At 45.3% G+C, this 14,135-nt stretch overlaps 3 protein-coding genes across 4 annotated transcripts in view; 1 reads left to right on the top strand and 2 right to left on the bottom strand.

Moving 5' to 3' along the window:
- Positions 1-8,009, top strand: part of gart (phosphoribosylglycinamide formyltransferase) — a 107,249-nt gene extending 99,240 nt beyond the window's left edge. Inside the window, exons 20-22 of one of the 2 annotated variants that reach the window (XM_080720318.1) lie at positions 1,342-1,483; positions 3,247-3,362; positions 5,898-8,009. In XM_080720318.1, the coding sequence (XP_080576444.1) occupies positions 1,342-1,483; positions 3,247-3,362; positions 5,898-6,095 (456 nt within the window). In that variant the 3' untranslated portion in view covers positions 6,096-8,009. The remainder of the gene's footprint in view (positions 1-1,341; positions 1,484-3,246; positions 3,363-5,897) is intronic. The other variant, XR_013961715.1, reaches the window with a different exon arrangement.
- On the bottom strand, positions 3,926-5,017 carry LOC308309362 (cytochrome c oxidase assembly protein COX18, mitochondrial-like; the record flags this gene model as incomplete). The annotated part of the gene is made up of 1 exon (XM_080754911.1): positions 3,926-5,017. The coding sequence occupies one exon, from the start codon at positions 5,015-5,017 to the stop codon at positions 3,926-3,928; it is 1,092 nt and encodes a 363-aa protein (XP_080611037.1).
- A 3,851-nt stretch (positions 8,010-11,860) lies between the features above and the next one.
- Positions 11,861-13,576, bottom strand: LOC308280319 (GTP-binding protein 2-like; the record flags this gene model as incomplete). Its single annotated transcript, XM_080720581.1, has 1 exon — positions 11,861-13,576. Exon 1 carries the CDS (start codon positions 13,451-13,453, stop codon positions 11,861-11,863), a length of 1,593 nt encoding a protein of 530 aa, XP_080576707.1. The 5' UTR covers positions 13,454-13,576.
- Between the last annotated feature and the right edge of the window lie 559 nt (positions 13,577-14,135).

The following is a 14,135-nucleotide window of genomic DNA, read 5'->3' as shown; positions in this document are numbered from 1 at the left end:
AGCTTGTAGATCTGCTATTTTATTTTTATTTTTTTATCGTGAACATTTGAATTTTGACCCAATTCTATAAGTGTCTTCTAAATCCTTCACAGTTTTTTGAAAAACACATGTTTTTACGTCAATGGTTCTCAAACTCTTTCATGTCAAGGACCCCTAGAATGATATGTATTTGGCCGCTGACTCCCATCTCAAAATATTATGTATCAGGGACCCCCCCAGAAGCAAATATTTGAGTTACAAATGTTCACTTTAAAAGTTTTGCACAAAGATTTGCACAAATTTTCATGCTTTTTCAAAAATAGTAGATCTAAGTGCCGCGCCGCGAGCTTGTATAGCTGCTATTTTTCAATAGTTAAAGCATTAGATAATTCTAGGCTTTAAAGGAGTGATACAGACCAAAATAGGACCCCCCCCTGAATGAGAATGTTTCCACAGACCTTCTTACCTGGTTAGGTTGATATGTCTCATTTCTGCTCCTGTTCTGAGATTTGTAGATTAGTCCCCCACAGCTAAAACTATCCAAAAGCGCCAATTTCGGCCGCTTCAAAATTTTATTTATTTTTCTTTTTTTTTATGAATCGTCTAGAAATGAGGCATATCAACCTAACAAGGTAAGAAGGTCTGCGGAAACATTCTCATTCAGGGGGGGTCCTATTTTGGTCTGTATCACTCCTTTAACCCATTTAGGCCTGAACACAATATGACGCAATATTTTATGCTTTAAATATAAAAAATAGCAGATATTCAAGCTCACAGCACGGCACCGAGTGCCGCGCTGCGAGCTTGTAGATCTGCTATTTTTGAAAAATCGAGAAAATTAGAATTTTGACCCGATTCTATAAGTGTCTTTTGAATCCTTCTAAGTCATCTTTCTAGGTCAGCAATCTGGCCAGCCATCGTCAAAGAAAAGGTCCTTTTCACTTAACTGGAGCTCAGTTGGTCTGTTCTTGAGATACTACTGTGTCAGTGGTTCTCAAACCTTTTCATGTGAAGGACCCCCAACATGATATGTATTTGGCCACGGACCCCCATCTCAAAGTATTTAGTTCCAGGGACCACCCAGAAGCAAAATTTGAGTTACAAACCTTCACTTTGAAAATGCATATCAAAGATTTGCACACATTTTCACGACTTTTTCAAAAATAGCAGATCTACAAGCTCGCAGCGTGGCACTCGGTGCCGCGCTGTGAGCTTGTATATCTGCTATTTTTCACTGGTTAAAGCATTCAATCATTTCTAGGCCTAAATGGGTTAAGTTGACAAAGACACTGTACCTGTTCACGCTAGATAATGGCATCAGTATGGGAACAGGAGTTGATTTCTTGTCTCGTTCTGAACCAGGTGGTAGACCATAAGCAGTACGGGAGCCGAGCGGAGTTTGATAAAACCATGGACCGTGTGCTGGAGGAGTTTGGGGTGGAGGTGGTCTGTCTGGCTGGGTTCATGAGGATCCTCACTGGACCCTTTGTCAAGAAATGGAACGGTGAGACCACCACGCTGCTCTCTCTAACACAGTGCTTCTCAACCTTTTCAGGCCGCGACCGCCAAAATAATTATATTTTACCTGGGGACCCCCCACCCTGTCGAGCACTAAGAGTTGAGGCATTACTTTTTGTACAACACGGTTCTATTGTGAAAATAGCCGATCTGTTGCGAGGCGTTGTGAGCATGTAGATCTGCTATTTTCACAATGACTGCCTCTAATATTTTTCAATTTGAGCAATGTATAATCTGTCATTTTAGATGTATTAAAAAGTCCTTAAATTGTCACTTTAGAAATGTGCAGATACCCTCTATACACTTAAACCTTAAGTTGGTTTCTTTACTGTTGAGTGAGAAAACAATGTTGGACATTAACTTTTTCGCCGCCGTTGACAGTCCTCACCGTCATTGAAAGGGTTAATACCATGGCGCCGTTGACGGTGAGGACTGTGAATCTTACTGTATATACAGTAAAGATATTATTACTTACTTAATGTCGCTCCGGTCCCGTCCGCATCGGTAATGTCGGCGATTTGTTTACAACGCACGTTGGGCGTGCACGCGAAGTGAAGCTCCTCAATGTTAAGTCAATGGAGAGGCCCATAAAGAAACTTCATTTAAACAAAATAGCCATTTTGAGACATTTTGCAGCAGATCTAAATGTAAACAAGGCACAAGGCAGGGCGCAGCCATCTTAGTCTTCTTGTCCCACACTGTCATGTGACTAGATGACGTAATCGTTGCCGTCAAGTGATAATCCAAAAAAACAAAAACAACCCCCTTCCAGCCCTTCAAAATAATAGCGGCGGCCTATGGAGGAAACTGCGTGGCACCGAGGCACCAAGCAACCTTCAGATTAAGAGGCACTAATTGTGTTAAGTTGATCATCTTGGGACCCCCCCAAATAATTTGGGGACCCGACCCACAGGTTGAGAACCACTGCTCTAACATTAGGCAAAAATACCACATCTACAAGCTCGGAATGCAATGCAACAGACGGAAATTGACCAGGTGCATAATGTGTGTTGCCTCATCTAAGGGCCACGTTTAGATGACAACGGTCTCTAGAGAAAGCGACAAAATTCAGACGGACACGCAACAATGACAAAACGCTGTAGTGTGCATGCGATGTCACTAGGCTAGGCGGCGGTGACGCACTATCTGGCAGTGTGTGACATCATGTCCACTCCTTCCTGTCACATCAGTGTTTCTCAAATGGGAGTACGTGGTGGTAGGGGTGGGCGATATTATCACGATTTTATCACGATTCTTTTTCACGTTGGTTTTCATGGTTATTTTCCAAGTTACTTGACAAAAACTAGACTCTCTGGGTTCCTTTTGGGAGGTCTAAATTGAACTTTACAAGTATGTAACTCTGACAGTATACAAATCCATTTGGTTTCATTCGTATACTGTCAGAGTTAAGTGGAGACCTTGACATTTTACATTTTGAGAACTACTGATTTTGACCAAAAATGAAGGTCTAAATTGAATTCTGCAATGAATCTCTGTATTAACGATTAAACAAGATTTTTTACAAGGCTCCCTCAAATGTATCACGATACATACGATGTATCTGAAAAGGAATATCTTGGAGACATTGTATTGTCTCAACGATAATTATCACCATATCGCCCCACCCCTACTAAGAAACGATGATTATGATGATGATTATGCAAAATAATTGCATTTAGACGATTATTATGTAATAATTGTGACGGCCCTACTCGGTGTGCTAACCAGGTGTGTCTGCATGTGTCAAAGGTAAACTCCTGAACATCCACCCATCCCTGCTGCCCTCCTTTAAGGGTGTGAATGCCCAGAAACAGGCTCTGCAGGCTGGGGCGAGGGTCACTGGCTGCACTGTCCACTTTGTTGCTGTAAGTACAAAAGGCTTTCTACCAGTCATTTAAACTATCATTTATACTTAAAGGTATATTCAGTGTTTGTTCTTCATTCAAATAAAAATATAATTGGTACATTTTCCATTCATTCTCCTCACTAGAATGTGTGCTGACCATATAAGGACTTCCACCATGGCCCGTGTTACGAGCTAGATTCAGTTTTCAGAGGTGGCCAGCTAGTCCTTGACCAATCAGGGTAGAGTATGGCCGTAGTTATGTTATGATGTTTAGTTATGATGGTCAAAATAAAAGTTTTGAGAACCACAGTCGCTCTGAATTAAGAACGTCTGCTAAATGCCTAGATTGTAAACTACTGAACTTATAAAATGCCACGGTCTTGTAGTAAATCAGTATCACATATCCTGAAGCTGGAGACGTAGGCCTACCGATATTCAGTGATTGGGTAAAACTAAACATTTCAACGCTGTAAGGCCAGTAAGGGACAAGATGACCCCCCCCCGACCACTTTCATTATCACTGAATACATCTTTAACTACACTGGAGGTAGAGTCTGATACATCGTGTCACCATCTTGTCCGTCAACTGAAGTACTTCCTCGTGAAGGCTGCAGCCAGGTCTCTGTAGGGTGTGGCAGAGTGGGTGGAGCTTGGAGTTTGGAGCTTTAAGAGTTTGTGGACACGAGGGGATCGAAGGAGTAGGTTGTGGCTCAAGCTCACAACGCTGGAACTCAACCAATAAAGGGACAGAGATGAGGGCACTGTGGCCGCTATAGGGATCGCGATGAGGGAAACTCCTCTGAAGATGTTGGTGACAACATTCCGAAACCTGGACATCTCCTTCCTCTGAAGAGCAAATACCTCCACTATAAGAAGGTTGACGATACCCAGGCAGACGGGAAGCACCCAGGTCCGGTCGGGAAGTGCCAGGTTAGTCAACCACAGAACGCCTCCCGTCGACAGCTCCGTATGCACGCCGGGATTTAGACTGAGGTTCCGCAGAGCCAGAGAGACACTGATCCAGAGAGGAATTTGAACCCAGATCAACACGCCGGCTTTTAACGGGTGACAGTTGTCTCTGATGTACAGTTCTGATACGATACGACGTAGATTCTTCTTGAATTGATACCTGCGGTGTGCGTCCGTCCAGTTTCTCTCTCCGGCTCGGATTGACACCTCGTACCGTAGCCTTTTAGCTAGCTCCGCTATCTCCGCCTGTAGCCTCTCCACCTTAGCGATGATGACCATTTGGTAAGCTGCTAGTGGCAGGGTGATGGCGGTGCGGAGAGCCAGGGTCGAGCACACAATACTGAGCCACCAGGGCAGACCGCTGGCCTGCTGAACACCGACCAACAACTCCTCCGTCAGCTGGACAGGGGTGGAGGCTGATAAACTCTCATACCAGCTTGCTACACCTCCACCTCCTCCTCCGTCCACACTGCTGCTGGAGTAACACCGGGACAGATGGAGTCTCTGTTTGTCCGTGTGACGTAAACTGGAAAAGATCCTCCCTGGGTAGCATCCAGATGGAACGCCAACGGGTTCGGTCAGGGCCCAGGGTAAGGGTGGAGGGTGGAGGGGTTGTTGCGTTGGCAGGTTGGAGGTGAGAGCGGCTGAGCCGAGACTTCTTCTGAGAGACAACCTGACTACCACAGAGCCCCTGGGACACAGCATCCTCACTGAGTCACAGTGACAATACAATATGAATAAGCCTTTGTGTGTTCAGTTTAGCTATAACGATAGATTAGACCGGGGAATCTAATTAATCTTAATTTTGCTTTGGGCTGAAGAAGGCCCTTTTGCGTTATTTGCAATCGTACGTGAGTTCTCAACAGACAGACCCCTTGTTGAAGACCCGAAAGGCTAGGGTAGGAATTATGACATCAGTGACACTGATGACATCACTGAAACCCACCTGAGCGTGTCATCAGGTCCTGAGGTGTTTAGGGTATCGCGAGACTATCCACCGTTTCCTGTCTGGGAACCAAATCTCGCGATACTTCGGAGACAAGCGATTATTATTTACTGTTATTATTATTATTTCATTATGTACAGTGCACATCGAAAAGCAAGTGATTGTAAAAATACCTTTGATATGTCTTCTTTTATATTCCTGAACAGATTATATGACAAAGGTCTCAGTCGTTCATAAATAGTTTTTGTTCCAGGTTTGTTCATGAGCTGATCAAGCCGGCTCCATTCACTGACACGACCGCAGTTTTCCCAACGACCCTGAGCGCAACGGTGGGGGCGCGGGAGTGTGGGAAGCCTATTGCTCATCGGCCCCCACCGTTCGCGCTCAGGGTCATTGGGAAAACTGCGGTCGCTTCACTGACATGTATTTTATCGCACTTCCGGTGCGAGTTCTGGCACCCATGGTGAGCTTCATAGCCAGACATGGCGCATGCCCGGTGGTCACGTGTTTCCATTCCTTCCTTATCTTCCTTGTTTACAGGCTGTTTAAACAAACCGCTAACAAAATTAAAATGACACGCGTGTATATCATTTTATTTGTACTTTTAAATTCCCAATGTCTCTTCCTGTTGTTGTTTAGGAGGAGGTTGACGCGGGGGCCATCATCGCGCAGGAGGCGGTGCCGGTCCTGGTGGGCGACACGGAGGAGAGGCTGTCGGATCGGATACGCGAGGCCGAGCACCGCGCCTTCCCCGCAGCCCTGGAGCTGGTGGCGAGCGGCGCCGTCAAGCTCGGAGACGACGGCCGCATCGTTTGGAACTCTGCCGTACCGAGCTAAGAGGCCAGTGAGCGAGACCCCACCACCGACCTGAAGCTCACCCATTACAAGGCAATGATTCAACCCATTAAGACCTGCGACCGCTTTAATAGGGCTGTCACAATTATTACATATTACATACAAGCTCACAACGTGATGCATTATGAGCTTGTAGACCGGCTATTTCCACTATCAATGTTCTTTTTTTAAGTATAAAGTTGTCAAATATGTCCTTCATTTCTTTGTATATTTACGTTATGTGTCATATCTACCATGTGCAACTTCAAAGCCTAAAAGCCAAACAGAAATGTAATTGTCAACGACAAAAACACAATTAAATCGTTAGTCGCAATTATTTGAGTGGCAATTAATCGTCATGTAAAATGTCATAATCGTGACAGCCCTACACTTTAACCATTAGTATATGCTTTAACTATTAAAAATAATAAAAAGTAATTTTGGGGGATCCTTGACATGAAACAGTTTGAGAACCACTGATTGCAGTTTACTGTCAGAACCGGCACAGCTTGTCTGTATACGTGTAACGCCTGACACTGACACTGTGGTTCCCATGACACATCACTGTGACATCACAGGTGACATCAGATACTCAGAGCAGAGATCTCCATATATGGGCATAAACGGGTGACATCACAGTCTTAAAGATCTCCATATATGGGCATAAAATGGATTGTATCCCAGATGATGCTAGGGGGAACAAATCCCTTTTATGCCCATATATGGAGATCTCTAATCGATATACATCACTGGCCAGATGGCCAGGACATGGCGCGACTTAGCCCTTTAGGGCGAGGTCGCTTGTCGCCCTGAGGCGTCTTACTGGTTTAGAAGAGGGATTTAGAAGACAGAATAGAATGGAGTCAAAATATTGTACACATTTTCTAGATCTTTCAAAAATAGCAGATCTACAAGCTCGCAGCATGGCGCTCGGTGCCGCACTGTGAGCTTGTATATCTGCTAGTTTTTAATAGTTAAAGCATAAAATAGTGATTAAAGTATAATAATTCGTTTCAGGTCTTAATGGGTAATTGTTTTATCACACGCCATCGCTGGTAACTTTGTGCTGTAATGTGAAATAACTGTCTGGTTACAAGGCTGGTAGTGGAGCTACTTTCATCCTGTAAACATTCCTTGTGTTCTATCTCTACTTGAACGAAATCTACATTCCAGTTGTGCTACTGTACCTTTTAGAGCAATGTTACAATGTTTGAAGAAAAAAGATTACATTATTAGTACATTATTAGTGTTACTTGCAATGCAGTGTGAATTGATAACAAAGAATTATTCCGATTACATGTCTATACTGAAACGGAGAAAGAAAAAATACACATCCAACAATGGTCAAGAGCCAAGTGTGATTTTGTGAGTACATGGTATGTCGCCAACCTGCTGAGCCCCAAACTGTATACCCATTGAATGCCAGTTTATTCAAATCAAGTTGTTTTCAGATACTTCTGTAAAGTACTGACTCCTCACACACGCACGCACGCACGCACGCACGCACGCACGCACGCACACACACACACACACACACACACACACACACACACACACACACACACACACACACACACACACACACACACACACACACACACACACACACACACACACACACACACACACACACACACACACACACACACACACACACACACACACACACACACACACACACACACACACACACACACACAGGTCCGCCTCCAACACTGACTGACCGATTGTTGCACACAGCAACAACACAAGACACACACACACAAGCTGAGGCACACACAAACGGATTTAGCTCAGCTGTTCATAAACGATTTACTGTTATTATTACGATATTATGTTGAAAATAATTCTTAACTTTGATCATTATAATCTAACAGTCATTTCTTCAACAACAATAAATGTTTGTCCCAACTCAAACCAAGCCTCTTTGTCCTGTTTAGCAACAAAACTACTTCCACAGTTGAAGGTGTCCGACCTAGAGTACAATTCAGTCCTTTTAGATGACTGCATTTAGGAGTTTTCGGCTGTTAGGACTCTCGTTAGGACTGTCATTTGTTTTATATATATATTAGGGCTGGGATGCGATTAAAAATGTTAATCTAATTAATTACAGGCTCTGTGATTAATTAATCGCAATTAATCGCATTTTAATCGCACATCGATATTTGACCTGAGAAGCATTTTTTTTCAAGTAAAACACATTTTGTTGTACGAGTGAATCAACGAGCTCTGATCGGCTACTTCTCCCTTTGCGTTTGTTTTCTCTTCTTGGTTGGTGCATCGCTATGATCGGTATGCCCCAAACTGAAGGTTCTGTGGTGCAAAAACTAAGTGCGATTAAAATGCGTTAATTTCTTTAATCACGTTAATTTTCTGTAATTAATTAATCGCAATTAATCAGTTAAAGTCCCAGCCTTAATATATATATATATATATATATATATATTATATATATATATATATATTTGTCGCATTCCTAAGACAAACATTTATATATATATATATATATATATATATATATATATATATATATATTTTTGTCGCATTCCTAAGACAAACATTTGATTATAGTAAATTTACCTCCATTGATTCCGGATGGGGACCCGAATGCATTTGGGTCCCCATCCGGAATCAATGGGGGTACATTTATTGTAATACATTTTTTGTCTTAGGAAAGCAGGGAAAAATTGACTGGCCTATCTATAAGAAAGGTCCGCAGAGGCTTCATTTTTTTTGCGCAGTAAGTGAGCGGTGCTTTTTATGAGTTAATTCACCCTTTGTCAAGTTCCGCCCGTTGTCCCGCCCCTCTTCACACCCATTGATTGAGTCTTGGTGGGACACACTATCCACTACCATTTTAATTAAGTTGCTTCGTATTGTTATTATGCGTGTTCAATTCTAATTTCAAACTTGGTTTCAGTAAAATGGAGCTGATCAGTGGCAGTATAGTGACTCAGCCTGTTTTTAAATGTTTTTATTTCTTCAATAATTATGTTTTAGCAAATTCAACATAAAAACAGGCGGAACCAGGGCGGGACAAGGCAGATAGAGCCTGCTGGTTGGTCAGTCAGGGACCAACCAGAAGGCTAACAAAGGGTGAATTGTGGTCAGATGTAGGAGTGTAGTGGTTAACGCCGCTCAGAATTGCAAGTGTGGTTGCACTGACGCGAGTCGTGAGGAATCCACTGCATGGGACATTAATTCCGTCTTATCGATTATATTGGATATTGTGATCACTGATCAATGACCAATCCCGTCTGGTTGGACATTACATTGTTCAAGATATCTGGCCTTATAACCCAGATAACTTCAGTCAAAAAGTGAACATGTAGTGAAGCATGAACAAAACCTTCCCTTAAGGTTCACTTTGCTGGCAAAAACAAATCTCTGACAGAGATAGAACAATAGCTTATTTCAAAACTGAATGGAATGTCAAGGGAGGAGTGGTGCGAGCTTGAGGATTGGTCAACTCACCCCCCATAAGAACATACAGCATGCCCATATATGGGCATGTACTGCTGCGCTTACTCTCTCTTACTTTCTTGAGGAGGGATGTTTAAATTTTCTACAGCAGTGGTTCTCAACCTTTTCAGACCGCGACCCGCAAAATAATCATATTTTAACTGGGGACCCCCCCACCCCACCCTGACGAGCACTAAGAGTTGAGGCATTACATTTTGTATTAACACAGTTCTATTGTGAAAATAGCAGATCTACATGCTCACAGCATGTAGATCGTCTATTTTCACAATTTCTGCCTCTAATATTTGACAATTTGGCCCAAAGGCATTAAAAAGTCCTTAAATTGTCACTTTAGAAATGTGCAGATACCCTCTATACACTTAAACTTTATGTTGGTTTCTTTACCGTTGAGTGGGAAAACAATGTTGCACATTAAGTTAATCATCTGGGGACCCCCAAAATAATTTGAGGACCCCCCTGGGGATCCCGACCCACAGGTTGAGAACCACTGTTCTACAGTACATAATATACTTTTTGAAAATCTGGGAGTGGTATTAGCTGGAGTATTGGTTGAGCTTCACATGACAGTTAGCACGCTGCAGAATATAGTCACGAGCGAGCCCACACTGTTACGGAGGAACAGTATCTCTAGTTATTATTATTATTAATAATATATATTTGTGTGGTTGCCCTTGCAGGGGCAACCAGACTATAGTACTTGTCCGACTTTATTCTTCCAAGTAAACTTTTTTTGCCGCAGATTTCCTCCCACAGTTTTGTTGGCACCCACTTGGGCCATATGTCAAATCAACTGGTATCATCGGGACATGCATGCGTGCGTACTCTTTTTCTAAGAGATACGTCTAAGAGGTACTTTAATTTATATAAATGTATTTGTGAATTCATTTTCTCCATTGACTTTAATTAACACAATAACTGCTGCTTACTATGAAGGGTTAACTTTTCTTTGACGCCACGCAGATCCTCCCATTGGCACACGCTGTTATTGTGAAAGGCCTGGCTGGAATGTGTGTACACACACGGAATGGTGAATGACATCAACGATTACGTCATCTAGTCACAAGTGTGTCATGGCGGCCGCCAGCCGAGCCTTGTTAGTGCTGTTTAGGGATGTGCTTTGGGATTAAAAGTCTTTTTTGGAGTAAATGAAGTCTCTTTATGGGCCTCTCCATTGACTTAACATGGATGAGCTTCACTTCGCGTGCACGCCCAATGTGCATTTTAAACAAATCGCGGACATTACCGATGCGGCCGCGACCGGAGCTACATACTGTAAGTATTAATACATTTACTGTAAATACAGTAAGATTGACGGTGAGCGCTGTCAATGGCGTCATGTAGTCACCGATTTGAATGACGGTGAGGACTGTCAAGGGCAGCAGAACAGTTAAGAATACATTTTCCCTGATGGATTTGATGTCTGACATCACAGACCACATGAGACTGACAGAGTATGTCCATATATAGACCACATGAGAATATATGTCCATATATGGGCATTCCAAGATATGGGCTTAATATTGATTACATCAGGGATCTCCATATATGGGCAAGAAAGGGACATGGACTGACACAGAGATCTCCATATATGGCCATTAAAATAAAACACAGGCTGACGTGACCAGCTTCGAGATGTCTCCAACAACCAAGTGCGCCCTGATATAAATAACAAGACGCAAGTTGGCACCTCGCCAGAGCGCCAACTTGCCCAGCCACATGCGTACAGACAACACTGAACAGCACCGATCACAGTACTTGCGCACAAGTAGGCCATATATGGCCACGAGTGCACGAGGCGCAAGTTGGCATCTCAGACATCCCAACTTTGAGATCAGCATTTCCGGGAGGTCCCCTGTGCACGTGCGCGCGGAAAAATATAGTTTTGTTTTTTTTTTCTCTGATTTTACACATTTTTCTACGATTAAAAATTGTTAAAAACTGTTAAAAAACGGTTCGTTCTGCACGGCGGCCGAACCGTTTGGGAGAAAGTTCTGTCACTCTCACATTGAGACACACACAACAGCCTGCCTGCAGGCTGCCGTGCGTCGCACAGGCTGCAAGATTGACAGTTTGACGACGAATGTGAACACATTTATTTGCATCGCGGGTCGCAGATCCGGTTCTAGACCGGATCCAGGCGGATATGGCAAGCATTTGCGGGAGCGTCCGGGATTTCCGGGAGGTTCATTGCCACTCGCGGGTGTCCGGGAGGAGACGCTGATTTCCGGGAGACTCCCGCAACATCCGGGAGACTTGGGATGTCTGGCATCTCCAATGAGTGCAGTCTAGTTACTTGCGCCAGCAGAGTCTGCAAGTACTGCGTTCTGTGTTTCTGCCGCGTCCTGTGTCTGCCCAGCGTTTGAGAGTGGGTGTAGTCTTGTGACGTGACCAACGCCCTTGGTCACTCCCTCTCTGAACACCAGCTTGGCCCCCACCTTCAGGTACTCTGGCTGCTTCAAGAACTTGAACTGCACCACTGCCTTCTCTCCCGTTCTCAGCTCGCCCTTGCCGTGCACTGCCACCACCGTGGCGGTCTGTTTCACGCTACCGACGAGAACGGTAACCTGGAACCCCTTGTGAAACGTCTTCGCGTGGAGGAACAGCAGCACAATCTCGGCCTCGAACAGCCAACAAACGGTGGGGTCCATCTCCGGGCTCACCATCACCATGCCTTTGCGCAGCAGCGATCGGTCAAAGTCGCCCAGGGAGAGGGTGGCTACCTGGCCGGCTCTGAGCACCCTGCATGCCGAGCGGTTCCTCTGGATGCTCTTTACCGTCACCTTGTGGAACTGGCCCAGGTGTGTGGGCCCTACCACTAGCTGCTCTCCCTCTCGGCAGATGCCGCTGAACAGAATACCTCCCACCACGGTCCCAACCTCGGGCACGGAGTAGATCTCGTCCACCTGAAACTCGGTGAGCTGCTGGGTGAGTTCCTCTTGCTCCTCCTTGCTGTTGCTGAGGGGAGGGATAACGTTGAGGAAGACCTTGAGCAGATCCAGGCTCTCCCCCGACACGCTCGACAAGAGGAAGATGGGCGTGACGTTGGGCGACTGGGCGAACTGCTGCGCCGCCGTAATGGCGTCGTCGGCGTTGCCGACGACCAGCGGGGCCTTATTGCATCCCGGCTGCTTCAGCAGGCGCTCCAGCTGCTGCACCGTGCGCTCCGTGCGGGCCTGTGTGCACACGTCCACCTTGGTGACCACTATGAAGATGGGCACCTTCAGGGCCATGGCCAGCCCCAGGTGCTCCCGGGTCGTCCCGACGATGCCGGTGTTTGCGCCGATGACCAGCATCACAAAGTCCGGGCAGGAGCTCGTAAGGCCAAAGATGGTGGTGTTCAGGTACTTGTGGTGGCCGGCCAAATCGATGAACGTGATGATTTTCGAGGAGCTCTCGCAGATCTCCTCTGCCGTCCGAGATCCGCTGTAGTTTACGACCTCTCCGTTGCTGTTGAAGCCAAGGATTTCGGAGCTTATGCTGGAGGTGTGTCCCGTCTGGATCTCGTGGAGGTGTCTGAAGAGGTTGAGCCGTGCCCGTCCCCGTCCGTTGTCCAGCTCGCCTTGGGTCAAAACACCCAGTAGTGTGGATTTTCCGGAGTCCACGTTGCCGAGAACAGCCACTCGCAGATCCAGGAAGCGCAGGTCATCTGGCACCCTGCGAACGAGCACCTCGGCAGTCTTACGAGGAGTGTCGGAATCGTGGTCCAACTCGTGCTCCCTGAGGATGGCAATGTCTGCGCCCACTTTCTCTGCCATCCTCCGGAGGGTCTCCATTGTCAGTTTCATGTCTTCCTCCGATAGGCCCACAGACACGCCGTTGTCCTCGACGCCAATTTGATACACAGCTTCGCCCCTCCCCTCCTGTAGACGCCATTTCATTTGCGTGGCCAGCTTGTCAAAGCGAAGCTGGTTGGGATTCACCAGCTTCAGCTTGTACTCTGTATTTCCCTCCTCAATCTCTGGAGGCAGATCTGGGGGGCTATTGCCAGGTTTGATGTTTCTAGATGATGGTTGACATTTTGATTCCTCGTTCTTTGCCCCAACTCCTTGAGACACAGGGTTCGGTTCATCAGTTAATGTAATGTTACCAACAAGCTCGGATAACGGCGAGAGCAGTCTACAGACTGTTGTTGCTATAGTTTTTAACATACAGTAGTAGTGCTCAGGTCGATTGGTTAAATATGACCCACTGCAGTGGGAGGGTTGTTTGATCTGTAACTTTTTCAATGTCCGAACCTTTTTCAATGAACGTTGTTGAAGATCTTGGTTCTGGGATGTCAATATACTGTATGTATTGTATAGATTGGAATGTCTTAGCTACCGACGCTCAGACTGCTTTTATACTGCCTGGCAGTGTTTACTCTTGTCATCATGACATCACGATGAGTTCATGATCATGCCCAAATAAGGCATTTGTTGACACTTTTTTGCTCTTTCGGTTTGTCGCTTAGACATCATGCTCTGATGTCACTGTGATGTCAGGGGAACCACGCTTAACAGCAAAGGCATAATTTGAGTGTCTGGGGTGTTGCAAGGAATGGGGTTTGTCCAAGCGTGTAAA

This window comes from Nannobrachium achirus (genome assembly GCF_963921795.1).
Source record: "Nannobrachium achirus genome assembly, chromosome: 24".
In the NCBI taxonomy this organism is placed as follows: domain Eukaryota; kingdom Metazoa; phylum Chordata; class Actinopteri; order Myctophiformes; family Myctophidae; genus Nannobrachium; species Nannobrachium achirus.
This window is presented reverse-complemented; position numbering and strand designations above follow the sequence as displayed.